The sequence below is a fragment of the Marmota monax genome, unplaced genomic scaffold (genome assembly GCF_021218885.2).
Source record: "Marmota monax isolate L192 unplaced genomic scaffold, Marmota_monax_Labrador192_F-V1.1 WCK01_AAM20220418_F8-fsc00057, whole genome shotgun sequence".
Lineage (NCBI taxonomy): Eukaryota > Metazoa > Chordata > Mammalia > Rodentia > Sciuridae > Marmota > Marmota monax.
In genome coordinates, this window is record NW_026693933.1 from 1,786,669 (window position 1) to 1,814,077 (window position 27,409).

At 32.8% G+C, this 27,409-nt stretch overlaps 1 protein-coding gene across 4 annotated transcripts in view; it reads right to left on the minus strand.

The window, feature by feature from the left end:
• The window catches only part of Agmo (alkylglycerol monooxygenase), a 337,598-nt gene that overhangs the window by 69,377 nt on the left and 240,812 nt on the right, over window positions 1-27,409 (minus strand). For 3 of the 4 annotated variants that reach the window (XM_046463535.2, XM_046463530.2, XM_046463531.2), the window contains one exon: window positions 8,534-8,683. The exons of the other annotated variant lie outside the window; for it this stretch is intronic. In XM_046463535.2, the coding sequence (XP_046319491.1) occupies window positions 8,549-8,683 (135 nt within the window). In that variant the 3' untranslated portion in view covers window positions 8,534-8,548. The remainder of the gene's footprint in view (window positions 1-8,533; window positions 8,684-27,409) is intronic. 4 annotated transcript variants of the gene reach the window in all.

Genomic DNA, 27,409 nt, shown 5'->3' on the forward strand with positions numbered 1-27,409 from the left:
AGAACTCAATGACATTATTACTTATTTTTGTGATCATTAAAAATTATGCCTTCAAGTCCTATAAACATGGAAAATATAAACAAAAATCAGAGTATTTTATTACATATGAAATTTTCTTCAATTATCTCTATCATAAACATTCATAAACAAAATATTTCATGAAATAAGATATACAGAAATAATCTGACTTAAAATGATAGTGCTTTTTCAGATTCCCAAATTTTCATAGTAGAGGGATTATATAATCAACAATTTTAATGTCCCACCCATAGAGAAACCATTCTACAATGATTCAAACACCTTTTTGATAATATCAGTGACAAAAATTTGCTCCACTTTAAGAACAGACTTTTACGTAACATTCCATATGCCACAAAATCCAGAGTTAATCTAGCTGAAGAACAACTTTCATATTGAATTCATGTAGGTGGGAATCAAACAAGGTAATTTATCTCATTTGTCTAATGAAATAGGTTTCCAACTATAAGTTCTGTTAGTAACTTCTTCTCCACAGTCCTCTTAAGATCCATAAACTAGAAGAAATCTCTCCTTTCCCTGTTTCTCTAACATATTTTGGACTAACATAATTTACAGATTGTTGTATATTGTGTGTATCTATGTGTCTTGAGATTACAGATACCTGACTTTCTCTTAATGCCCAATTACATCTCTCTCTCTCTTTCTCTCTCTCTCTCTCTCTCTCTCTCTCTCTCTCTCTCTCTCTCTCTCTCACACACACACACACACACACACACACACACACAAAATCAATAGAGAAAAAATGCTTGCTCACCAAAATACTTCTGAACTAATATAAAGAGAATATTTATTTAATCTATCACCATTAGCATTTCCCAACATTTCTACTTCCAGTTAAAGATAGCATGGGCAAGAAATCCTGGAATATACCATCGAAGACTATTCACATTGACATGAGACTATAAAGAATGTAGAGCAGTGAAAATGGAAAATATTTTTAATACTTCTAAAGGACAAGGGTATATAAATCCTAGGTGGTGCTACATTTTACTATTGTAGCTATTGGCATTATGGAATACAGTTTTCAATGGCCTTTTTTCAAGTCAAATATCTTAATAGAAATGGGGATATAACTGTACAGTGTGGTATGTTTTCAGCATCTAATGACTCATGAATACTTGCCAAAAACCTGCAGATTTAAAAAGAAAAGGTTCACCTCTTTCTGAATTTACTACAGAGTAAATCACAGGCAAGTTGGTGTTGCATTTGGCCAGGGAGTCAAGAATAAAACATACAAATCAGCAAAAAGAAAAATATCTAACTAGCATATTCCCTTCCCCAGGCAACACTGATCATTATTGTGTGAGGATGTGAAAGGTTTTCAAATGATTATTATAGTATTTGCTCTAAGAATATTCCCCTTAAATCATTGTCACGTAATGGAAAGAGAATTATGCACATTAACAAGTTGATGGAACTTTGGCAAACACATGTGAATGATCTGAGTATTAAGAATAAATAATAAATATTGAACTAACACAAAATCCAATAGCCAAGAAGACTATTCTAATTGCTTAAATATTTCTTCTTAGGTTGGATGCTGAATACAATGTTGACAGGAAATACTTTAGCTTAATGGTTAGAGGAGTCCCTTCTAATGGGAATACTTTAATTCAAGATAAGTCAGTAAAATATTCAAGTACATTTAAAATGCAGTATTTGAATATGTCAAAGAAAATATCTGAGATGTAAAATATCATGTCCTCTAGGCATGGACTATTTTTAAGGAATTATACTGGTAGACAATGTGCTAGCCAACTTTTCTTTAAATTTTATTAATGTGATATAAAATGCATTAACACTATTAGTTCACTGCAGACTTTTTACTTTATCTAGTTCACTGAATTTGCTTTATTTCCCCTTCATTATTTCCCTTCACAATACTCCAGTCATGTAAGTCTTATCTACTTTTTCTTCTATTTCATATCTCTTTCATGTTTTTTTTCTGTTATAAAGTCACTCACACATTTCAGCTACTAAGTCTTTTAATTTTCACATTTGCCTTCACTATAAAGCCATACAGCAGCAGACTCTCTCTCCTTGGCAAAATGCCTTGACCAATGTATCCTGCTTAAAATTCATCATTATAAGATAAATATATAAATGTCCATGCATCAAGCGCCCTCTATGATTTTCTTTCTAGTGCATCTCTCTAATTCATCCCTCTTTGTCTCACTTGCACTGAACTGTTTTCATTTTACCTAATTTCCCCTGATGTCTGGTTATTGTCCATGAGGCCTTCCTACTTTGCTATTTCCAAGCATCTTTCAAGACTCAGCACAAGCATGACCTCCTCATGGAATTATTCTCTAGCTACCTTCATCATTATCCCAATCTGTTAGGTTCTTCTTTCTATCTTCTAGCTAGACCTGAAATTCAGAGCTTGTCTTTGCTGTTTATGGGTTACTTACCCTGATCAAGTAAAACTCTTTGAGCTTCAGTTTTCATATCATGTACAATTTAATAACAATACTGTTTCAATGAAAGTTAAATACAGTATCCAGAGTATTTAGTTCCTTTTCTCTGTTCCATGCTCCCTGTTCATATCTCTATGATAACACTAATAAGAATGCTTTGCCAAAATTTATTTGTTTGTTTGTTTACTTTGGTGTTCCCAAGTAGATTCAGAATGACTTGAGAGAAGTTGTGTAGTATTTTCCTCAATTCTGTATCTCGGCACCTAATCTAAGTGTAGCTAAAAGCTGATAGTTAATCCTTATGTGAACATTTATTAAGCACAGATGCTGTGCTGAGTTTTGTGGGTTAGAAATATATATTCAATTTATCCTTTCCACTTACTTAGCAGATAAGCACATGTAAAGAAGAGAAGATGTGAACAAACCGTTTTAAAACTGTGAATACCATTAAATTTTGACCACCAAGGCATGGGATTTAAAGAGGAAAAAAAAATGCCTCCACTTTGGTCAGGAAGAACAGGGTGTCGGGAGACAGAGGTTGAATTAACTGAGAAAAAAATGAGGAAGATTTTAAAGAATCTGTAGCATTTCAGTTAAGACATGGAAAGTTAGGATTTAAACATAGAGATACCCTAGAGGTAAATTTGGCAATATCAAGCACAGGAGTAAAATACTGAGCATGCTGAAGTACGAGTAAAGAGCACTCCTATACACAGTGCACAATAGCCAAAGTGAATAGAGTCTTCCACTAGTAAGAATGGGGCCAGGATTGCTCGGCTAGGACCTTAACTGGATGTGGCTATGTCAAATCTCAGGCAGAGCAGTTATGTGACAAGATGAATTTATCCTACTAGTGTTACCATCTTTGATGTCTTGAACTACTAGCACTGATAATTAATAAGGGAAATAAACACTCAAAAAATTTCAAGAAAATATTTTGCTAGAATTATCGTAAAAATCTAAAAAGAGTCAAAGCACAATAAGAAATAATCTTCAAAATAAAAAAAATCAAAATTTTCTTTTTTTTCCTTTTTTTGTGGATATCATTTATATATACTGCTCATATTACATTTAAATTTGAATAGTGCTAGAGCATTACCTCAACTGATGAATGGTAGAAGCTATTTTTCTACCAGTAACTGGCATGAGAAATAGTCAGTATAACCTCCTGGAGGAAATTAGTAAATCTTAAAGGTGTGGATGACATTCTGTAGCATGACTTGTCCAAAAAAAATGACAGAAATTATGGCAGTGAACTCTAAAGCCAAACAGCAGCAGATACTCTCTCCATGGCAAAATGCACATTTTTCCAGGGATTAATGGCCAAACATGCCAACATTTTAGTGTATTTTTTCTGCATATTATAAGTTACACTTAGAAAAAAAAAGATTCAACTAACACCTGTCTCTCAAACACATATAAACACACAGAGATGATTTCTATACTGGAGAACATAAGAAAAAGATTTCTTCTGTTCTATGAAACAATAGGTTACTAAGAAGTCTTTCTCATACTTAACATTGTTTCAATGATTGCAAGCATTTGTGGGGGTGAAATTTAAAGTGTCTTCGTTGTACTTTATCCACACACATACACAAACAGATTTTTAACAACGCCTGCACATGAGGAACAAAATAATGAGACCAGTTGTCAAAATATCCAAAATCCAATGATATAACTGGTAATTCAAGAACTAATCATAGATAAATAAAAAAGCGAGAACATAGCAATGTTAAGAGCTAAATTTGGGGCTGATTGTCCTATAGGTACAAAAGTCACAGTGCTGAGACCCTATGATACTTTTAGAGGATCATGTAAATGTTTTAATTTAAAACCAAAGGGGAAAAAGTTAAAATACTAGTAATCAATAAAAAAACACAAAAATTCATCTTTATACCAGCATGATTAAATATAATTTTAACACAGTTAACGTACTGATGTAGAAATGGGCTCAAGAAAGCAAGTGCCCAGCGCAGATGAAAGTCAAAATGTAATCCTACCTGAAGTTGCTGAAGTAGGCAAATGGTATTATATTAAAGAATAGTATACAAACAGAGCTTTTCAACTTGAGTTTATAATATTTTATTTACTTTAAAATACCTGGAGCAGACATAGCATAATGAAATTTGATAAAACTCATTTTAGTACCTCAAGTTTTCTGGGTTTTTTTTTCCTGTCATTTTATTTTGTTTTGTACTAATTCACAATTAAAATATTTATAGTTAATCTTTTGTTCAATAAATATTTATTTATCATTAGATCTTTTTCAGGGTAAAATTTTAGAATTTTCTTCAAGATAAACGTTTTTTTGGTCTTCATAATTTTTTTTCATCTGTCAAATAAAATTTCTGTGGAAAGATATAGTTTATTTCAAGGGAAATGTGACTTTAATTTGCAGACCTATTCCTCTAATTGAAAAATTAGACAATGGAGTTATTTTTTAAAATCTCTTTGGTTATGGATTTTTATAGGTTATGAATATTCTCTAATAAAACAGACATGGTGAACACACATGTAGGGCGTTCTGACAGATTTGTTATCTCAAAATGCATTATTTTGTTTCAACTTCAGAATGTAATAAGAACTAATTTAGGAAAATAAAATAGATGGGAAGGATAAAATATATCAAAATTAAAATCTTCCTATTAACTAACATTACAAATACATTAAAAAAAAAGTACTGTGTAGGACATTTGGCTCAGTGCTTGTTACAAAGCAAATATTTATTTTCTAATATGTTTTCAATTAGAAAGTCTATTTTCACTAGTCTGTAAGCTCCATGAAGAGCAGTCTTCTGTTTTGTTCTGCTCATGATCTATCCCCATCATCTGGAATAGTACCTGAAATTTAGTAATATTTTTCAACTAATATGTACCACATGAGCCCATTAACTACAGTTGATCTTCACAAAGATCAGGTTTAAGTCATGACATTTTTGTTCAGATTAGTAATTTCTGTAGATTATATCATTCTTTCACTACTCCCTTTTTGTTTGTTTGTTTGTTTGTTTACTAGGGATTTAACCCAGGGGCATACTTAACCACTGAGCCACATCCCCAGACCTTTTTTAGTATTTTATCTAGAGACAGGGTCTCCCTAAATTCCTGAGGCTGGCTTTGAACCCGTGATTCCTCCTGCCTCAGCCTCCCGAGTTGCTGGGATTACAAGTGTGAAAACACCACATCCAGCCATTCACTACTCTTATCAAAGATAAACTGGCAAATCATTAGTATATGAGTAATTAGTGCACAAATCCTGTGAACTTGATTGTACCATATATATTCAATGAGAAAATCTGAAGGATCTCAAAAGACCCAGGGTATTTGGCACGTTCAATCAAGAGGCAAGAGGCCTAATCCACACAGGAAGAACAAAAGTAAACACATTCTTAGAACTCCATCTCAAAAAGTGCAAAATGCAGATGGTGATGAAAAAAAGTGCAGCCCACAGATGACATTAAGATGGCGACACAGAAGCAGAGAGAAACATACTCAAATGACTTTATAAAAATGCTGAAAATATCACAGGCACTTTAGGATTATATATACAAAGTGAAAAAAAAATAATCTATTTCCTCAAGTTTATCTAAATATCTGGCTTTCATGTTTGTTTTTGGTATCAGTGTTTGGTTTGGGTATTTAAAATACATTAGGTAGAAATAAAGATCACTGCTTTACCAACAGAGTAGGAGATAACTAGCAAGATTAATGTCTGAGTATGTGTGTTTGGCTTCCAACAAGGAAGAGAATGAAAGAGAGAAAGAGAGAAGGGGTGGCGAACATCTGGGGTGGTTTCCTTTCTAGGAAAAGGAAAAAAGGTTATATCCCACCCAGTGAGAAGAAGTGACCCCCTAAAAAATGTAAGTGATCTTGCTTGACCTGTGACGCGAGCACGGGGACGACCTCGGCTGTTTAACTGCAATGTGTGTTTCTTGTTAGAAAAAGTGAGAGAGTTGTGCTCTGCCATGAAAGAATGTGAGGAAAATGAAGGTGCTGAAAAGCAGAAGAAAAGAGCAGAGCATTGGGAACTGGATGCAAGCTATGGAAAAAAAAAATTGGAATATTACGTTGGCCCTGATCTACAAACATTAGGTAGAAAAGAAAAATAAGAAGCATGTGTACATAGGCTTCTAAGTGCATGTGCGTGCACCCAGATTTTTTTTGTTGTTATTTGTTTGTGAGGATTGATTCTCTAATTAATCTTTTACATATATCATTAAAATAATGATATTTATCTGCATGAGAATAGGTCTGGGGAAATATCTCCAATAACTCAAAATACTCAACAATATGTTCTATGAATTCCTAGAGTCCCAAGTCTAAGGTAGAAATCAATGTTAGGTCTACTTTCAGGTTTTTTTTTTTCCTCCCCAGATAATAATAGTAAAGTCAATATCCTCATCTAATGTTTGACAGGATCCTTAGAACTTTTTATTCTATAAAATAAATAGGCTTTCTTCTCAAAGAACAGAAAATCCCCACATTACAATATAAATGAAAGCAAACTTCAAATGTCTTGACCTACATAAACTCTAAACATTTGTTTCATCTTTTAAAGTCTCTTTCATCCCTTTCTCTTTTTCAGCTCACTCTGTCCATGCAAGTCCCTTGAGTCTTCTCCACAGAGCCCCATTATTTAAGTAAGAATGCATCCAGTGAACAGCTGTGGAAGGGAAGAGTTGGGCTGAAGTTCATGGCCAAAGTCAGAAATTTGGGTATACTCTAAAATCTATTGGCATAAGAAAACCTAAAAATGCTTGATATTTAAATGTTATTATTGTTAAAAGATGGTGATGTAAAATGCTCTGTAGCCTCTGGTTTATTATGGAAATAGAGGGGAAGATTTAGAATTGAAGGATTTGAGCTTTCCCGTTATTTTATAATAAAATTATTATTTATTCAGTTATTGGTTATGAGTCAAGGGTTGTTTGTTTACTGCAAATGTCCCTGATTGAACCTTTAGAAGTCATGGTTTTTTAATAGTCCAATGAAATCAAGAAACAGAATTTTTTATTTTTATTTTTTAGAATACTGCCTGAATGAGCAAATATAAAACTATTAATGAAGATATTTAAACAGGACTGGGAAGTAATAGGTCTTCCCTTACCCAATTGCCCAAATATTCTCATGAAAATGAGGCACTGTTACTCTTTCAGTTACAAAAATCATTTTAAGAAGGAAGTCAGCACTAGACAATGATTTAGTTAAGGCTTGGAAAGTAGAGTGCCTAACAATTTTTTTCTTGTTTTCCCTTTCCTCTGGGATTCTCTCTTGCAATATTAAAGCACAGTGAGCCAGTTGATATATGGTAGCTAAAATTAATTTAATATTAAGAATAGGGCTTTATTTTGAAAAATACAAATAAAATTCTCACTAAAAGCAATCACCCAATTACTTGTGGTGATACCTGTCTTCAGTACTTATTCATCATCTCTCCATGACATTTCTGCCACGTGTCTTTCTCCTTTACTTTCTTTTTATTGTCCTGCTGTTCTCCACGAGAGGGCAGGCAGGGACAAGGACAAAGCAACCCTTTTTTGAAAATCTCATTTAAAAAACCTGATAGGACAGGAAGTAAAAAGTATTGTCTAAAATATCATTTAAAGATTATCTGCAGGGCTGGGGATGTAGCGCGCTCGCTTGGCATGCGTGCGGCCCGGGGTTCGATCCTCAGCACCACATACAAACAATGATGTTGTGTCCGCCAAAAACTGAAAAATAAATATTAAAATTCTCTCTCTCTCTCTCTCTCTCTCTCATTCTCTCTCTCTCTCTCTCTCTCTAAAAATAAAAAAAAGATTATCTGCAGATTTTTTATATTCTTCCATATCCCCTTTTCTTCTTGACACAGGAAAATGAAAATAGGCATATTATTGGAATAAAGAGTTCTCTGTTTGGGTTCACTGGTGACACATGCATGATCCAAGTTCACCATGCTGCATCAATTCCTTTTCACCTGGCAAAGCCAGTGACTGTGCCAGTTCTTACACATTGTGATTTTGTAGTTGTTTCCTTTGTGTCAGATGGTTATATTAAATAAATCATAATATTTCACAATTTTACTATGAGGGAACTTACTTCCAAAGTCAATTCCTATATATGAGTTGGTACATGTGGCCTAGAATTTGGAATGAAGATCCAGACTCTACTGTCCTCATGTTGCAAATTTACTCGCATCCCATAGCAGTTCAATTTTTCTGTGTCAGTGTAAATGATGGCAGTATAGTTCTAGAGAAGTCAGAGAGAGGATTCTATGAAAGAAACACTTGGTTTCTTTCATAGAAATGTACTAATTATATTCAGTGTATCATGGGTAAACAGCATTACGGATATGTCACTGGGCTAGAGAAACAAGTTGTATTTTCAAACACAGTTTTTCATTTTTGAATTCTGGGAAATAAAAAAAAATTGAAGCAATTAAAAAAATCAAGGATCTTTTCTAGAATTTTGTAAGTTCTAAGCATTTAAAGATATTTATTCTATTGTGATTAGTAAAAGAAAAAAGTATGATTCCATCAAAGAAAATAAAAGGTCAATTTAAAGGCTATCTGAATGCATTCTCTAATATTCTGTTTTAATTAGCCAGCTTCCATTTTCCTCCTTATATTTCCTTTCACTTCTTATTGTATTCATCCTAAATAAAATGGAATCTTTCCACATATACTCACATTGACTTCATTTAATATAAAGTTTTGACATTTTTTTAGAGGAATTTCCTTATTCCATCCTAATAAATAGAAGGGTTTTGAATTTCAATGGCTGAAAGGAAGTCAGATTTTTGTTATATGAATCCAGGGTAACTTCATTCATGGATCAAAAAAGACCACTTGGGGCTTACAAAATCTTTATTATTTTCAAGCTACAAGAAATAGTTTGGGAGAGAGCTAGATAATAGAAAACATATTCTTCTACAATCAATCCACTTTAGGGTGCTTTCCAACTGTGAGACAGTCCTTCAAACTTAAAAATTCTCCAAAGTTCAACTTGGCCTAAAGCCCAAATTAACTTCTAACAGACTAAACTGTGGGGAAAAAAGTACTGCAAAATATAGCAATTTTTGTTGCCTTGATAAAAAGTTAATATGATTTATGACACTAGTAAGGGCTGTTAATGCTTTACACAGTTAGATTTTAATGTTTAGAATTAGCACAATTTAAATTTTCACCTACTATTTTAGATTGTACTAATTCTTATAAGCTCAATGATATGCCCCTGAACTAAGATTTCTACTTCATTATACCAAGTATACCTCATTGAAAAGGGCTATTGAAACAGAATTTATACATCTAGCACATAAATTATTAAAATAAGTTATAATAAAAACAAAGTCAATGAACTCCTTTGTAAAAAGTAGTATACCATTAAAAATCTATAAGTTACAATCAAGAAGAATTAAAGCATATTGGATTTGGGGATGTTTAATATTAAAAAGTTGTCTACATTAAATATTATTCAAATGTAAAATGATGAGGTGATTCCAAAAGTTATGATACAATATTTTATAATTATACAATTCTATCATTAGTAAGACAAATCTAACACTAATGATGTTGAGACTTACATACTATACTATTTTATTGTCTAGTCTAGTCACCTAACTCTTAATAGACTTGTGAGAGACAAAGATATAATTTATTTCCATTAAAACAAACTGCTTTGGGCCTTTAAAATATGGGAATTCTTGTTTGACAAGTCTTGTCTTCAAGCCAAACCCATTTATTTGAAAGAAATCTTGAATTACCAATTTTATCACATAGTAAAATGTTAAAACAGGCATACACCTTTACTTCAAATTATAGCTCAACATAATATAAAAGCGACAATGCCATTGGTAGATATAGAACTGTTTAATTTAGAAGGACAACTCAATCCAAAATCTAAAATAGTATGACTCTTTAATCAACTTATTCTAGTGTTGATGCACTGAAAAAAAAAATCAATGAAGTATACTAGATTTGCTCTCTGATGATGTTATAGGGAGAAAACTTGATAATTACCAACAATATAGTTACACCAAAGTGAGGGACAATTAAAATTTTCCAAGATGATCACTTTAATGCATGTGGTTTCAATCACCATACTCAGATTCATGTTCAAATCTACACCTTCAGGTCTGATCTATTTTTCTAAGCTTTGAACCTGCAATTGAGATTCAATTTCACAAGTACCTCAGTATAAATGTGCAAATAAATAAATTTAATTTCTCTCCCTTCAAATCTTTGCTTTTCCCAGATCTCTATTTCAGTAAGAGTATGAGCTGTTCAATCCAAAAATTAAATAAGAGACCAAGACAGACTCTTCTATCCTTCACTCCCACCTTTGACCAATGAGTAAACAAATACAGTTTCTCTCTTATGTGTCTCTCTTGTCAATCCTATTTATTTCTAATGCTTTCATATAATTCAATTTTATTCTTGATTTCTAAGTACGTAGAACTTCCCCCCACAAAATATATACCTCTATTCTTGCTTCTACTTTTCCTCACTTTTCCCTTTCAGCTCTTCATCCATCACCATAGGCCACTGGGAAAATGATTGAAAATAAATCTATTATATCCCTTCTCTATTAAAAAAAAAGTTCAATTCTCCTCACAATTTCAGAATAAATTCATCTTATCCTGTGTGTACAGTCCCTAAATATCAGACTCCTCCCACTCCTCATGCAAGCTCCACCATTCCAAACTACTGATAGTTCTTTTTCATACAGAGAACTCAGCACAACTTTGCATGCTTATCTTTCCCATTTAAATACTTGTCTAAATCCTCTTCCTCTGCTTATTTTATTCTCATTCTTCTTTGTTAAGCTTTAGATCAAGTTCACCTCATTTGAAAAGACTTTTTTGAATTCCCAAAATTGAACTTCCCTTCTATATCCAGTACATTTGCTTAATATCTACCTACATCATGATGGTTTTCACTATATATAGTACTGAAAACATATTGGCTTATCTCAATTTCGTATATACTTCTCAAGTATAGGTTTAAGCTTTAATTTTCTTTTCAAAGTTTCCTGAATAGGTCAAAATGTTAAAACAAATAAAATCACATTAATACTCACATCAAGTGCTTTGATTTTCTTATATCCGTTGATATTATTATAACATGTAAAATGAGAATATAAAAAGAAAGATAATATGTTTTATACCCTACAACAGTCTTCACATAACTTTAGGAAACAAAATATTTTCTATATTTTATGAATAAGGAAACAAAGTTTCATAATGATCACATAATTTATCCAAACACATACTGTCAGTATATGGTAAATCTGACCTTCAATGCAATTTAAGTTTGACTTCAAAATCACTAACTTGATCCAAGAAATTAATTTGGCTCCCATTTACAATATAAAAGTGGAATAAAATTAATAGTACTATTAATATTCATAGCATTACACTTATCCTATTATCCCAGGTATTCAGGTATTAGGCTAAAAGTACTCTTTGAAAAGCCACATTAAGCAATAGTTTTTTGGAACCAGAAAAGTTCAGTATAAAAGGGATATGGCCTATTATATAAAGTCAAGTCCTACTAAAAATCCTTTGGTGGAACCTCTTAATTGCAACTGCAGGCACACATTAAGAAGAACCATCATTATCCTCACTGAGCAGTTTCACAGACAGGCAAGAGGAGTGCCAACATTTTTTCCATAGGAGGACATCTTCAAATTTTTGAATAGGTACCAATAAAAGAATATCACCAGAGGGAAATACTTTATACTTTGTAACAGCTCTCTACAGTAGTATGATCTCCAACTATATCAAAAGAGCCATAAACAAACGCTCAGGATGGAAAGAACCTAAGCCGACATTGAAGTCCATTGCCCTAAACACAAGGAAATATACCTTTCTCCATCTCCCCCTCCACAAAAGATCTCATGTAGCAATGCACTTAAGATAGTATTGTCATTAACTTTTATTTAAAAAAATATTCAGAATGTTAGGAAAGGGTTCTAATTACTGTATTACCTACAATATCATGTGTTCATAAGTGTGTGTATGTGTGGGTGGATACACATTATTTAATGTAGAATATTAGGGAAGAACTTTAGTTATTATTCCATTTATTCCTGATTATTTTAGAGATAATACAAGTAAAGCCAAGAAGAGTTAACTGTCTTGTCTAAGGTTGTTCAATTACTAAGCAGCATGCTATTTAATTAACATTGTTTATTTAATAAACCTTATTACTTATTGGAACATCTGCCGATTCCAGGATCAGCGGAATTAAAATCTGATTCTCCCAATGCCATCTTTACTGACACTATACACATATACATCCCTAACAAAATATGCATCTATATTTTTTGAGCTTCATTTAATTTTCCAATGAAAACAATGTATCATATGCTGTCTGGAGGAAATTTCTGCTCATCATAATGTGTCATAGAATCCCATTCCCAGGCTCCTCACATGCTCTGTGCCAGTCCTTTTAGGATTAGCAGCTGCTATGAGCAAACACATAGCAGTCAGGCTTAGTAACTTGGCACACTTTAAATAGATCAAGTTTGGTTTTAATTTAAAGAATAATTTGATTCAGTAATGTGATTTAAACAAATGTAAAATCTCTCTCAAGAACTCACATGTAGTGAATGATCAAAGCTGTGATTATTTAGATTGTTATTTGTTAAAAAATGTCAAGATAATATTTTTAGCAAAATTCTCTATTCCCTTCTTAGCTATAACTTTTTAGTGTGGGGCCCAGCAAAAATTTCAATTTCTATCACTTTGCCAGAGATGAGTATATTTGGTTACCATTTGGAAATTTTTCTTCTTTTGGCTTCAAATAAATCAGTATTTAAAGTAGGGTGCATCAATCACTATTACAAAAAAAAAAAAGAAAAGAAAAAACAATTTGTTAAAAAATTGGATCAAACAAGCAATTCCCTTATTCTATTTGTTATCACACCATAATATGTGATAGTGTAATGTTTTAAATAATAATGCACTTAAAATAACCAGAAAGATGGAATAGTGCTACTATTATCATCTTATTTTAGTATTTAACTACACTCTTTACAATATATGCAGGATCAGCTTCTAGTAAATTGGATATATTGTTGTCCTATTGCTGCTATTGTATGTTATCACAAATTTAATGACTTAAAACAGCACAAATTATTATTTTCTGATTTTGGAGGTGAGTAGTGTGAAGTGGGTGTCCCTCTTCCAAATTCACAATGTTGGCAAGGCTGTGTTCCCTTCTGGTGTCTCTAAGGGAGAATCTATTTCCCTGCTTTTTCCAGCTTCTCCAGGATGCCTGCATTCTTTGGCTCATGGCCTTCTTCCATCTTCAAAGTAGCAACAGCCAGTTGAGTCCTTCTCACATCCCTTCACACTGACTCTACTGCCACCTTTAACTTATAAAAACACCCGTGATTACATTGGGCCTACACAGACAATCCCCACTGTTCTACAGATCTCAGTTTCAACCAATTACCATCCATAACTCCATATGCCACCTTAACTGTTCCTTGTCATATAATCACAGGATCAGAGAATTTCAAGAAAGACATTTATTATTCTGTCTACCACACGGAGTAGAACAACTCTGCTAATCAAAACAAAACCGAAAATGCTAGAATTTTTAAATTTTCTATTGAAAGTTTTGAAAAGTTAGCAACTGAATTACAGAACCAAAAATTCAAGAGCAATTGTAAGTCAGAGAGTGCAGAAGCTACTTTGGGACCAAGGGTATCTATCTGTGCTCTACCAAATGGGACTTGTTTATATACATACTCACCTGGGTGAAGCAGGACATACATGAAAATCCGGGAGACACACAAAGCTGGGAACTTAACAAAATCCTCCCCACTTTAATCTGGAATATCAAATGCCCCACCCCATTTTTTAATTTTTAAACCCAGGCTACTACAGAGAAAGTTCCTTAGACCTTGAACAGAGATGGAAAATAAATGTCAAAAAATAGTAGCAATCACAAGCCACTAAGTTCACATCATTTAGGTAGATCAAGCATCTGTTCCATTAGAACCCCAAGTTACCTTACCACAGAAAACACAAATAATCTTTGAAGGAAGATGCCCTTTTCCTAAGCCTTAATGAATCATTATAAATAATCTCTTAAAATTAGTGACAACCAGAATAAAAAGTTTACAAGAAAACAAAACATCTGAGCACATACCCAAGTAGTAGAAAGTAGAAACTTCTTTGTTGAAATTACTACACATTCTAATAAAACTCTACCATGTTCAAAGAAATGATAAATTTAAAGTATTTCAGAGAGCCAGGCACAGGGATACACACCTGGAATCCTAGTAACTCAGGAGGCAGAAGTAAGAGGACCACAAGTTCAAAGCCAGCCTCAGCAATTTAGTGAGATCATATCTCAAAACAAAAACAAAAAAACAGAAAGTGGCTCAGTAGTTAAACACCCCTGGTACCAAAGTAAATTAATTAATTCATAAAAAAATAAGTATTTCTGAGACTAAGAAACCAGGAAGTAATATATTTTAAAGAGAACTTCTAGGAATAAAAAATTTATAACAAAAAAATTTGTAAACTACTTGCATCGTTTTAACATCAGACTAGGCACATATGAAAAAAGAATTCGTGGCTGTAAAAGAAATTATCCAAATGCAGCAATGGGAAGGAAAAAAAAAAGAAGGAGAGAGGAAACCAAGTTGAAAATCATGAAACAGAGTGTGAGGGTCTAACATATTTAATCAGAGATTCAAAAGGAAAGAAAGGAAGAATTGGGTAGAGGCAATAATTAAATAGAAAAAGGGCTAAAACACAATTTTCTGTCTTCAAGTCAGATAAACATGAGCATACTAAATAAAAAGAGAATCATAATAAATAAAATATTAACAGACAAAGAGACAATACTTCAAATTGCTAAGCTGGAAGGAGGATAAAAGGCAGGCTTTCTTCAAGTAACTGACAGTTGGGATGAAAGCTGACCTCTCAACAGCAGTAAAGGAAGTTGTAAGATAATTAAATATACATTTAGTATGCTGGAAAAAAGGGCTGCCAAAGCAGAATTCTATACCCAGCATGTTCAGGGGTAGATTGTGGTGGAGATGTTTCAAGAATAAAGTTGTGAAATAAACCTATTTTAAGACATAAAAAACTTGAAAATTCACTGCCAGCTGACTCTTACTGAAGGAAATTTTGAAGAATGAACTTCATAAGAATAATAATAAAAAGATCTGATAGCAGGTCAGAGATGGAGAGAGAATACAGAGAAAGGCATTGAACTACACGAACATATCTATGTGAACATTACTGTGTAAACATAACTGTGCTCAATGCTTTGTGGGATTGAAAATAAAAGCCACTTTTTTAAAAAAATATTTATTTTTTTTTAGTTGTACACAATACCTTTATTTTGTTTATTTATTTTTATGTGGTGCTGAGGATCGAACCCAGGGCCTCGCATGTGCTAGGCAAGCGTTCTACCGCTGAGCCACAATCCCAGCCCCACGCCAGTTTTAAATGCAGAGAAAACTCTTCCTTGATTTGCCTTCTTCCATAGCAACAAGCTTACTTTCTTCACTAACCCCCGTAATAATAGTCTTCTTCATAAAAATAATACCCTCCCTCATTGACTTTCTGTTAAATTATATTCTAAACAGAGGGGTAAACATTTTACAATCACTATCCACCATCCTACTAGGTAGGTACAACTAAAGTCATTTGCAAATGAGGAAATATGACAGTGAAGTCAGAGTAGAGGAAGATCCTAAATCTAGTAAGTACTCAGGATGACATTCAATCTTACTTTCATTGCTTTGGAAAGCCCATGTCTTAACAGCAGGGTTTCCTGAAAAGGGCTGGGCAATTTTTATTAGCAGATGTGTCTGTATTTTGGAGAGTCAAGGAATTTATTCTTGTCAAACACTAAATTTGATTTAGTAAAGGAACTGTTTTGTGAACTCAAACAAGAGAGAGCTAGGAGATAATGACATCATAGTAATATAATATTCATAATTATGCACATTCTCTGTTCAGTAACGTAGGAAAAGCAAAAATAACACTCAATTGTGGTATGCGTGTGTGTGCTTAAAGTATGTCAATTTTATAGATCTAACTTTCAGACTTTTAACCAGATTCTGTTGCATCTAAAATTACCTGAGGTTCTTAGTTCATTAGATCATAGACTGATGAAAGTTTTCTTGGCTTATTCCGAAAATTTAATTTATGACAAGCTAAAACACAAAATACAAAAATTTACAACATAATAATGACATGGTTTGGATAATGTCCCCCCTAATGATGTCCATGTTCTGCTCCCCAGAAGCTGTAAGTACATTAATTTACATAGCAGGAGACATGTTGCAGATATATATAACTACTGCCATAAACCTTAAAATAGAAGATCAGCTTGAATTATTCAAGTAGACCCAATCTAATCAAGTGAGACCTTAAAAGCAATGAACTTTCTATGATTAGAGGCAGAAGAGAAAAAAGATGTGGAAGAAGGAAAAAAAAAATCAGAGATTTTCAGAATGAGAAGAACCTGAATGCCATTGCTGGCTCCAACATGCAGTGGACACAGGGTAAGGCCTAGAGGGAGCATTAAGGAGATAGTTGCAGCCCCCTGGTTAACAGAAAGCAAGGAAATGGGAATAAGGTTCTGCCAACAACCTGAATGTCTGAATGGAGTGAACTTTTGATTTTGCCCTTGTGAAACCTAGAGCAGAGAAACCAGTTGAGACAAATAAACACCTGACATACATAGGTATACAATAATAAATTTGTACTCTTGTAAGTCACTAAGTTGTTATGGTAGCAAATGAAAAAATACAGCAAATCTTTTAAGTAAAATTTAAATATAAATCAAAAGAAAAGCAAAACATGGATAAATATATGCCACATATTTAACAGATTGTTAGCAACCATTGCAAAAGGAAAAATAATGTCTAGCTCTAAAATTTAACAAATGCAGATATACATGATATGAATATTTTACTCCAGTTTCATAGTTCACTTTATTGAAATCAGAAGAAAATTCTCCTTCATAAGGAAAACTACTCAACAAAACCCTCAACTACATTCATGGAGTAAAACTGTTCATCACACAATTCTTCATAATTTTCTTAACTATGGTTAACTTCACAATTCTTAAGCAGATCAGAAAACGTCAAGATCACAAGATCTCTGATATCTGAAATTTCAAGTATATACAAGAATAATTTCTGAATGATGTTCCAAGAAGCTTACTTTTCAGAAGTAGCCTGAGGAACAATTATACCAGGCAGAACACCATGCAGCAGTGACCAGTCCCAGAGGAGGACCTTAACTTCATGGATGATAATGCAGATCATTACAACAGCAGCCACCAAGAATATAAGTCTAACTACTTCTGATCATTACATCTTGGTATTAGAGTCTCCAACATAAACACAACATAGGTATGCAGTGAATGGAAAAATGCTTTTACAGAGAAAAGCAAGATCAAGAGGAGCAATATCAGCTCCAGTGGTGTACATGGGTCTCTCATTAATATCAGACCTCCTTCCTCCACTCCTCCGGACTCTCTCACCTCATAATGTTTCAGCTACTGAAGGAGAATTGTCTTACATGGAACCTCTGACTACAGGAATTGATCCTCTGCCTTGGAAGTATGGAAAACTGAAACCTGGGGGCACACCTGATGGCCATTGACTGGGAACAAATGAGTACTTACTGAGTCTGAAAGGAGGATATTCCTACTTTTAGGTTTATGGATAAGGTTGGAATAGGTCAGAATAGGTAACAAAGTGTTTCAGCCTCAAGACCCATTCTCATGTGACCTAAAGTGAGATCTGAAGACTGTTCTCGTGAGGATACCTTTTCCAAGAAATATGCTAACAATAAAAGTCCATTAGATAATTAAGTCAAGAGAATCTCCATAAAGTGGGCTTTTTTTTTTTTGCTTTAAGACATGCAAAAGTCTTTAATAGAATTAAAAAGCTACTATGTATATTAGCCTAACTATAAACAATGTAATTTCAAGCAAAAATATCCAAGATAAAACAGTTATGGGTTTTAGTATAGAAGAAAAATGTATTTGTAAATTTATTGACTATTAAGTGAAATACATTTAAATTAATGATTTTCAGTAGTTTAAAGACAGTATAATTCACTGTCTGCCAATGGCAGTTCAATTTTATAGCAAAAAAAACTCAAATTGTCTTTGTTAAACAATATTCAGGTTTTTGCTCTCTATGAATGATAGGATGAACATAAACAAATGGAAATGCATCAGTCAGATCCACACATGTCATTGTTATTAAAGTAGAAACCTTTTAAAAAGAGTAAGTTTACAACTGTTTTCCCCTCTTATCATTCAAGTGAATCTTTAGGACTTCCACCATAAAAGTAGAAACTTTGACTTTCAACTTATTAAATTCTGTTGTTATTTCACACAAAACAGGGCACTATTTCAACATCTTCAATATTAACTTGATCAATAATAACTTGAATCTTCATCCTTTAAATTTTTTCTGATGGGAACTGTAAATATTATTCTATCTAACCTATATAAGGTATGAATTTATGGCCCAGAAAAGGTCAGTTCCATAATCCCAAGACACTGTAAACACTTATTTAACTGTAACCTGACCATTGACAGATGTCTAGATGAAACCAGATGCTTATATTTAGTCTTGGGACATAAAAATAAGTACAGACTAGAATAAATCATGATAGAGGAATCCAGCTTTCTTTATTAAATCAGGAGTGGGGATAGGCAAAGAGGGTCAAATTCCACTCACGTTATTGGATATAATATCACCTTGAAATTAGAGATGTTTCCTAACCTACTGGTTGGTCTAAAATTACTTATCATTTTAAACACCTGTTAAATTTCCTTAAGAACTTGATTGGAGTTAACATGAACACATTATTATTATAGCTACTAATAGTAAAAAAGTGATTTGAAACAAGTATCTGGTATAGCACACAATAGAGGAGAATTTGCCATCCAATAAGACAATAGCATTTAATAGAAAACAACATTAAATAATTTTCTCTAGATGGGATTTAGAAATGTTTCCATTCTTTTCATGTATACAGTAAAAAAGTCATGAAACTTTACAATTATTACTTCTATGAATTCTGTCCTATTAAAAGTTCATCAGTTTCAAATTTCTGCCAAAAAGGATAGGATCTTAGATGGAGGGCTGTCACTCAAAATGATATTAACTTAAAATGGATCAGTTTAAAAATAGAACATTTTACTGATTTAAATCTGAGTCTACATGTTCAAACAAGCTGATATGCTCGACTCAGATGAATTCCCAAGCCAGTGTCTATAGATGTTTCACGTGTTCACAGAAATTACATATTATGAAATATATTAAAATACAGAATATCTAATACTCTCATTCCTTTAACCCTCTCAAAAGGTTCTGATAAGCATTATATGTGGGGTCTATTTATGAAGAAATTTTATTACAGTTTAATCATGCTATTATTTAATTAATCTGTATTTAAATGTGTGTGCTAGAATTACATTCAGCATTGACCCAGAACTTTTTCTTGCTCTTATACAACTTCTTGAAGAAGTTGCCAAATGTAGTTTTTATCTAACTAATGCTTTTGAAAACCCTGAAATCAGGTTTATTAAGCTGCTCACATTGAGCTCCCTAAAGCATTCCTAGATATAAATGTGATTACATTTTTCTGAGGATTTATATTATTTGATTGTTCTTACAGTGTTAATCATTGACCATTGACATCTGAAACTCTCCTTTTGCCTTCCATGATTCCTTCCTATTTCTCAGATTATTGTAAAAGTCCTTCACTGGGTCTTTTTCTTCATCCCCTCTTTCCACTACTACACCTGCACTCTTCTCATCCACTTCTCTCCTCCACAAAGGTGACTGTTGTTGCCTTACCATATGACTGCCTTTTGTGTAATAGCAAACTTGGTAACTAACTGCCCCACTGCTGGGAGCCATTAGCCAAGTAGGTATGACAATTTCCTTGCCAGCGTACCCCATGTTGCAGTGACATTGAATGTAGGTGACCTTGCTCAAGGACCAGGGCGGATTAGGGTGTTCCCGGTTTAGGATAATTGGGTTTAGGGCATTCCAGGATACGCCCTATTCCCAGCAGGAATAATCTTAAACCTGGAATGCCCTAAACCCCACCAAAGCTACAGAGGAGGGAGAATAATTTTAAGTTAGGTTTATGGGACATCACTGAATGCTAAGGTGGAATTACCAGAGCAAGAAATGAAAGAGAACAGAAATCCAGAGAGATGAGTTCAACATCCAGGACTACTTTACCCTCATGGAACTTATTAGCTGAAAGAGGCTAGAGGAGCAAAAGCAGTCTGGGGTCTTCTAAAGCAGTGACCCTGTTGGGGCAATACTGAACTTAGACTTGGACTCCAAAGGGATATACCCCAGAAGTGCTCCAAACCCTAGTCTTTAGTTATATACATATAAAAACCCATATTATAAGGTTGAACTAACATGACTTGTCAGAGATGATGGTCATGCAAATTTAAAATAATTTTTGGTGGAAAAATGACATTTTTTTTTCTTAGGACTAAACTTATTTCTAAATGAACCTTTAAATATAATGTTCATCACACAAGGATGTTCAGTAGCCAAAAGAAAAAAATGCCATGAGTAAGCAGCAAGAGCAGTGATAGACAATAAAATAAACTAATAGGTACTTCTAACTCAAAACTAAAATAAAAGAAAATTAGAACTAATGACACGTATTTTATATATAATTATACAAGATATATACAAAGACTAGACACACACACACACACACACACATACACACACACACACATGTTATACTTACTTATATATTATTAATGAGATAGATGCCAAACTTTAACCTTGGTATAAAGTTACAGAAAAGATTTAGAAAAGGATTATATAGAAATTATAGAACTGAAAAATAAAATAATTAGTATTAAATATTTAGTTATTTAGCAAAAAATAGACATAGAATTAAGAATAAATGAAGCAGAATATAGATATAAATAAATAATCCAGAATGAAACCTATAGCAGGTGGAGCAGAGATAGGAAGACAGAATAGAAGGGATTGTGAAAGGATATATAAACAAAGTGTTTAAAATGTCTAATTAGAATTTCAGAAGGAGAGAACAGAGGATGAGGCAGACATATTTGAAGAGAATAAACAAATATTTTTCAAATTGCTGAAAAACATTAATTTACATTTTTCAAAAAGTTAAAAAATCAAACAAGATAAGAGAAATTTAAAACTAAATGTATTTCAGTAACTACAGAAAACTAAAAGCAAAGCCTTTAAAGTAGACAGAGAGAAGCCCTACCATAGTCACCATACATCATGAAAATTCTGGATTCTTTCCCAAGTATTCTCATGTCAATTTGGTAACTGCTTAGATATTTTCTTCTAAATATTCTAAATAGATTATGGCTAAGTTTACAAAAAGTGAAAAAATAAATTTCTCAATCATTCTTCATTCATGCATTAAAAGGTTCACACTCCATCTTCATAGTTGGGAAAGAAGAAAAAGAGCATTAAATACAAATTTACAGTTGGTTTTCCGAATTGTTAGATTTCAGAGTAGCTGAACATTCTCATTTATTTTGTCTGTGATGAGAAGCAAACCAACAACAATCATTAAATGAGATGATAATGTCACAAAATATTCCTATTAAGTGTATGGATATGTAAATAAGCTTGATAAAACCTAACTTATAAAAGAAAAAAAAGTCTTTCCCTTTTTAATCAAGGGCATCAAATGGAAACAACTGCATTTAACTAACTTGTCAAGTATATGTTACATATGGGTTATGTAGCTGGGCCTTTTAATAAGCAAACTTCAGCTGTTAAATAACTTGTATAAAGATTTTAGCTAAAAATAGTCTCTCACATCATATGTACCTACCTGTTCTGTCCTAGCAATAGATGGAGAAAGATGGCAAAACTCTTTTGAGTATGTGATACAAATTTATAACTATTTTTCTACAATTATGAAACCCAAAAGTTCTGAATTCTAACTATTTTTTGCTTTGTTTCCATATTTGAGTTGGCCATATTATCTAAATAGAATTTACAGAATCCTACTTATATTCTCATTTAGATAATTCAAGGGTAATATTCATACAATTTTAGACAACAAAATGTTGATTTCTCGACAAAAGGGACTGACACAGACCCCATAAGCATATTTCACAATATCACAATACGATTTACTTTTTTTAACACTCTAAAGTATACCTAATTCAAAACCCATCTAGCAACACAGGTTTCCAAGATGGATTTTTTTTATACTAACAATATCAAGAATCTATGAGTGAAAATGTTTCTGAAGACATCACTTCAAGCAATAATAGGCACGTCCACAAGAAAGAAGTTGTTGAGGATGTTTTTTAAGGGGACAAGGGACATAATGCAAACAAGATATAGAGAAAGATTCCCATCTCCACACTTAACCTCTGTGGATAAGACAATTTACAGTTTTTATCAGTGCAATATATAAATATTTTAGTGAGCATTTCGCTGCTGTGACTAAAGGAGAAGAACTGTAGAGGAAGAAAAACTTATTTGAGGGCTTACCGTTTTAGAGGTCTTAGTCCATAGAAGGCTGGCTCCATTCCTCAGGGTTCAAAGTGAGGCAGAACATCATGGTGGAAGAATGTGGCAGAGGCACGCAGTTCACATGACATCAGAAAGCAGAGAAACTCCACTCTCCAGACACAAAATATATACTCATAGTCACGCCCCCCAACAAACCACTTGCTCGAGCTACACCCCACCTGTCTCAACCTGTTACCACTCAGTTAATCCATCAGGGGTTTAATTCACTCCTCAGGTTAAGGCTATAACCCAATCATTTCTGCTCCAATCCTTCTTGCATCTTCTCACATGTAAGCTTTTGGGGGACATCTCATAGCCAAACCATAACACTAAACATTTCTAAGGGACAGATTATCACTTCTACATTTAGAAGACAACTGCCAAGCAAAAAAATTATCTTTAAACTTAAATAGAAAATAGAAAGATATAAGAGGACTGAGGCTTTTTTTAAAAAATAACTTGAACTCCTGAACATTCCAAAAATAGGTTATTGTTCTCCATCAAAAAATAAATTGCCTATTTTGTCTACTTTAACCTTTATAACAGAGCCAATTCTCAGATCCCAAATCTTAAAACATGCAGTATAAAATCAAGGTTCTATTTAATATTTTTTACTGTAATATAAATTAATTGCAAATGAAAATAACCAAATGAATTTAGGACAAAAAAAAAAGATTCTAGTTTCCAGAGGAATTTTACTTCTTTGTTAAGCAGGGATATATAATAAGAGAAGTGAGATGTGAAAGCACACATCATTATCAGATACCATTCATAAGCACTTTATATAAACTTGGCAGGAAACAGGCAGATGTATTGCATGCCAGTTAGGAAGGAGTGGGACAGCAAGTGGTGAAGAAGATAAAAGCACAAGTTACCAAGACTGATGACCCCTAATTTAAATATATACATTGATTTTAAAAAATTGTGTATAAAGAAAGAGTAGGTAATATACACACTACCATGAAGGTCATCTTGTGCAATTGAAGGATAGAATTAGCATAACTAATATTAAAATAAACATGTTTAAATAATAGTTCAATACTTACAGTTATTAGAATTCTTTTCAATTTTCAATATAAAGAGGCAGTAAGCAAGTGTATAAGTAAAGAATGATCTTGTTTTCCATAATTTAGATTAAGAATGAGATAATTTTATTTGTTGAATAACTTGAACAGATATAGACAATTTACTCTAAGAAAATGTTCCAATGGTCACAGGCAAATTAATTCTGACTGTTTGATCTTTTGTTTTTACATTGTATTTTTACTGCTTTGTTTTGCTTTTTAATTGTTTAAGATGGAGGAATTGGAGGAAAACAGATGAAGAGTGAAAATAACCAGAATGAGAGAAATTCCATTACTTTTCTTTTAAGGCAGAATAAGAAAAAAAATAAGAGGGGAAATATAGCATATACAATGTAAACAGTTCTCAACTAGATAGAAGGGATGAACTCAAAATTGCTCTCATCTTTCATTTGTTTTGGAATGCTATTTGTTCTTTTTGGTTTGTTTCTTTTAAGAATCATATATCTCCAACTTCATGCTACAGAAAACCAAAGAAACATTCAGGTGGGTCACTGAAACACTACCGATTTCCTGTAATGTTCATACACAGAATAACCTGGAGAGTCACTGATCTTTCATGGATCTCTCTTCAGCGTGACTTTTTCCAGAGCAAGAAGCTGTGTGATAGAAAAGCTTTCTTCCAAACTTCTAGCAGCTTTGCAGTTGATAACAAGGCAACAATCCATCGTGTTGTACTAGGAGCATTGACTTATTTTTACTCATTTTAATGAGTAAAAAAAACAAGATAAAAATAGACATAGGAATCTGTCAAATAGGAGATTTGCTTTGAGCTCATTTTTACTGTAGAGAAGTATATTAAAAATGAATAATCTTGTTACTACCCTAGAGTGAAGCAACCTTAAAACTCAAGGCTGCAGCAGACACTATTATTTTTCCAGGACAAGGCTTTCTGTAAAATTGTATTTCATATTTCATATTCATAATCATGTGTACGCATGATTACTGCATATAGAATTATAAATATACGTGTAGTAGGGTACGACTACCACAGGCACCTGCTTCTGTTATTGTGATCATCACCCCAGGGCAGTGCCACCACTGAGCAACTCCAAGTGACCTTCAGAGGAGGCTTTGCCCATTGATTCTCCCAAACAATGATAGAAATTACATAGTACATTGAGGCAGAAAACTGCCTCAGTTTCTGGGATTTTAGATGCTGCTTTCAGGCAGTTCTTTGTTTTACTTGCTCCTTGTCTTACAAATTCCAAATCTCAAGTTTCTCTTGAGTTGCTGATACTCCACTTCTTTAAGTACCCATCCTGGGTTGTTCCCACAATTCTATCAGGATCTTTCATGGCATATTCTCTGTAGAGGCATTGGCTCTTTGGTACAATTAGGATGTCTTGGAAGTCTTTTCATGATTTCTGTTTTGGTACCTGACTTCTGATCCCAGTATGTCCAATGAACCCATGGTTTGTTTGTTATTCTTCCACTTAAAGCCCTTAACCCCTGAAGTTTTTCTTTATAGGCTACTTTGAATCAAATCCAAATTTTGTATCAAAATAAAAACTACTTTATTTTTTAAAAATCAAATAACATTTTAACACACTTTGAAAATCACGCCTAGAAACACTTTAATTATTTCCTATTGATAAGTAAAATTTGAAGGAAGAGAACTTTATTATATCCAATTTTAATTTTACTCCTTGAGAAATATATACTGGATATACCCAGTTGCTCCTTTGCAGTGATGTTTAAATTTTATTTCCAAATTAAAACACATTTTAAATTTACAATGTTATCTTTATTGGGAAGGTATGAAGTCAGTAATTATAATTATTTTATCTACTATATTTTCACATATATACACTTAATTGCGTATATCAGAAGTTATTCAATATGTAAAATTTAATATATAATTTTATCTGTAATAATTTAATCAGTGAAAGTATAATGACATCTCAGATTAAAAATTACAATAAAAAGCTTATGTTAATTTTTTAAACTAAATATCTCACAAAATTCAGATCCAAGCTCTACTCCAGTAAAGTGTAAAGCATTACACATATTCATTGCTTTAAATAATACTGCTTTAATAACACATCAGATTTTTTAAAAAAAATAACAAAAGAAATCATTTGAAACAGGGGAAAAAACAACATTTAAAGAAATGTTATGAAATAGTAAAATGTTTAAATTGAAAACATGGTATTTGTAACATTTCAAATCCCAATTTTATCCACTCATTTAAGATTTTTCATCCAATTTTTTTCTAGCCTCATATTTGTTTTATTTGTTATTGTGTTTTTCTTTTCTTTACTTTTTTTCTTTCTGGGACAGGGTCTTTCTATGTTACCCAGGCTTACTTTGAATTCATGATCCTCCTACCTCAGTTCCCTAAGTAGCTGGGACTATAGGCACACGTCACTGAGTCAGGCTTTATTATTGTTTTCGTAAGTTTTGCTATTTTTGTTATACATTTGAGGTGTAACTAAGCTTGTGAAATTTTAAGTTGGTGGTTCTGCAACTTTTCTGTTCTCTTAAATGGCGAGAGAGAGAGAAAAAAACAACAACAATGTACTAAAAACCTATATAAATGAATATTCATCATAACAACTAAGTCAAATTTTATAAAACAGAATATATAAAATAAATATTCTCTTTAGAAGTAAAATGGTGAACACAAGTTTTAACATTATAAATTATTCTTAGGATGTGAAACTTAGAATATGAAGCTCAAGATACAAATTCTGTTTATGACTCTTGAATAAAAGGACTTTTTGTTTAAATGGGAGAAACCTACAGTGATTACCACTAGATGGAGCCCAGGCATCTATATGCCAAACTTGATAAGTTTACATTTATACATTTAGCTGTATTGGATGACTGACAGAAACTGGCAAATGAGCAAGATAACCTGAAAGGGTGGCAGGCAGTAGCTATTTCTTAGAGTAGCTTTTTTTAAAAAAAACTAATTAATTAATTTATTTGTTCTAATTTGTTATACATGACAGCAGCATGCATTTCAATTTATAGCACACAAATGGAGCACAAGTTTTCATTTTTCTGGTTGTACAGAAAGTTCTTAAGAGTATCTTAGCAAAATGCTAATTAATGAAAATTAGACATTGCTTCTTTTCTTGAGGGTAGTCTTCCCCCAACGCTGATTCTCCTCCACACAGAACACACAGACCTCTCTACTATTTGTGCCTGACCCTCCACATTCTGTAAAGGCCCCTCTATAATGATCAATATTGCTCTTATTCCAGCTCTTACTCTTTTATGAACTCGCTAATCATCTGAAACACTCCTTCTTGATTTTTATCACATATTTTTTTACATGTGGTTATAATGATTTCAATTAAAGAAATGACCTTCTCCCCCATGACCA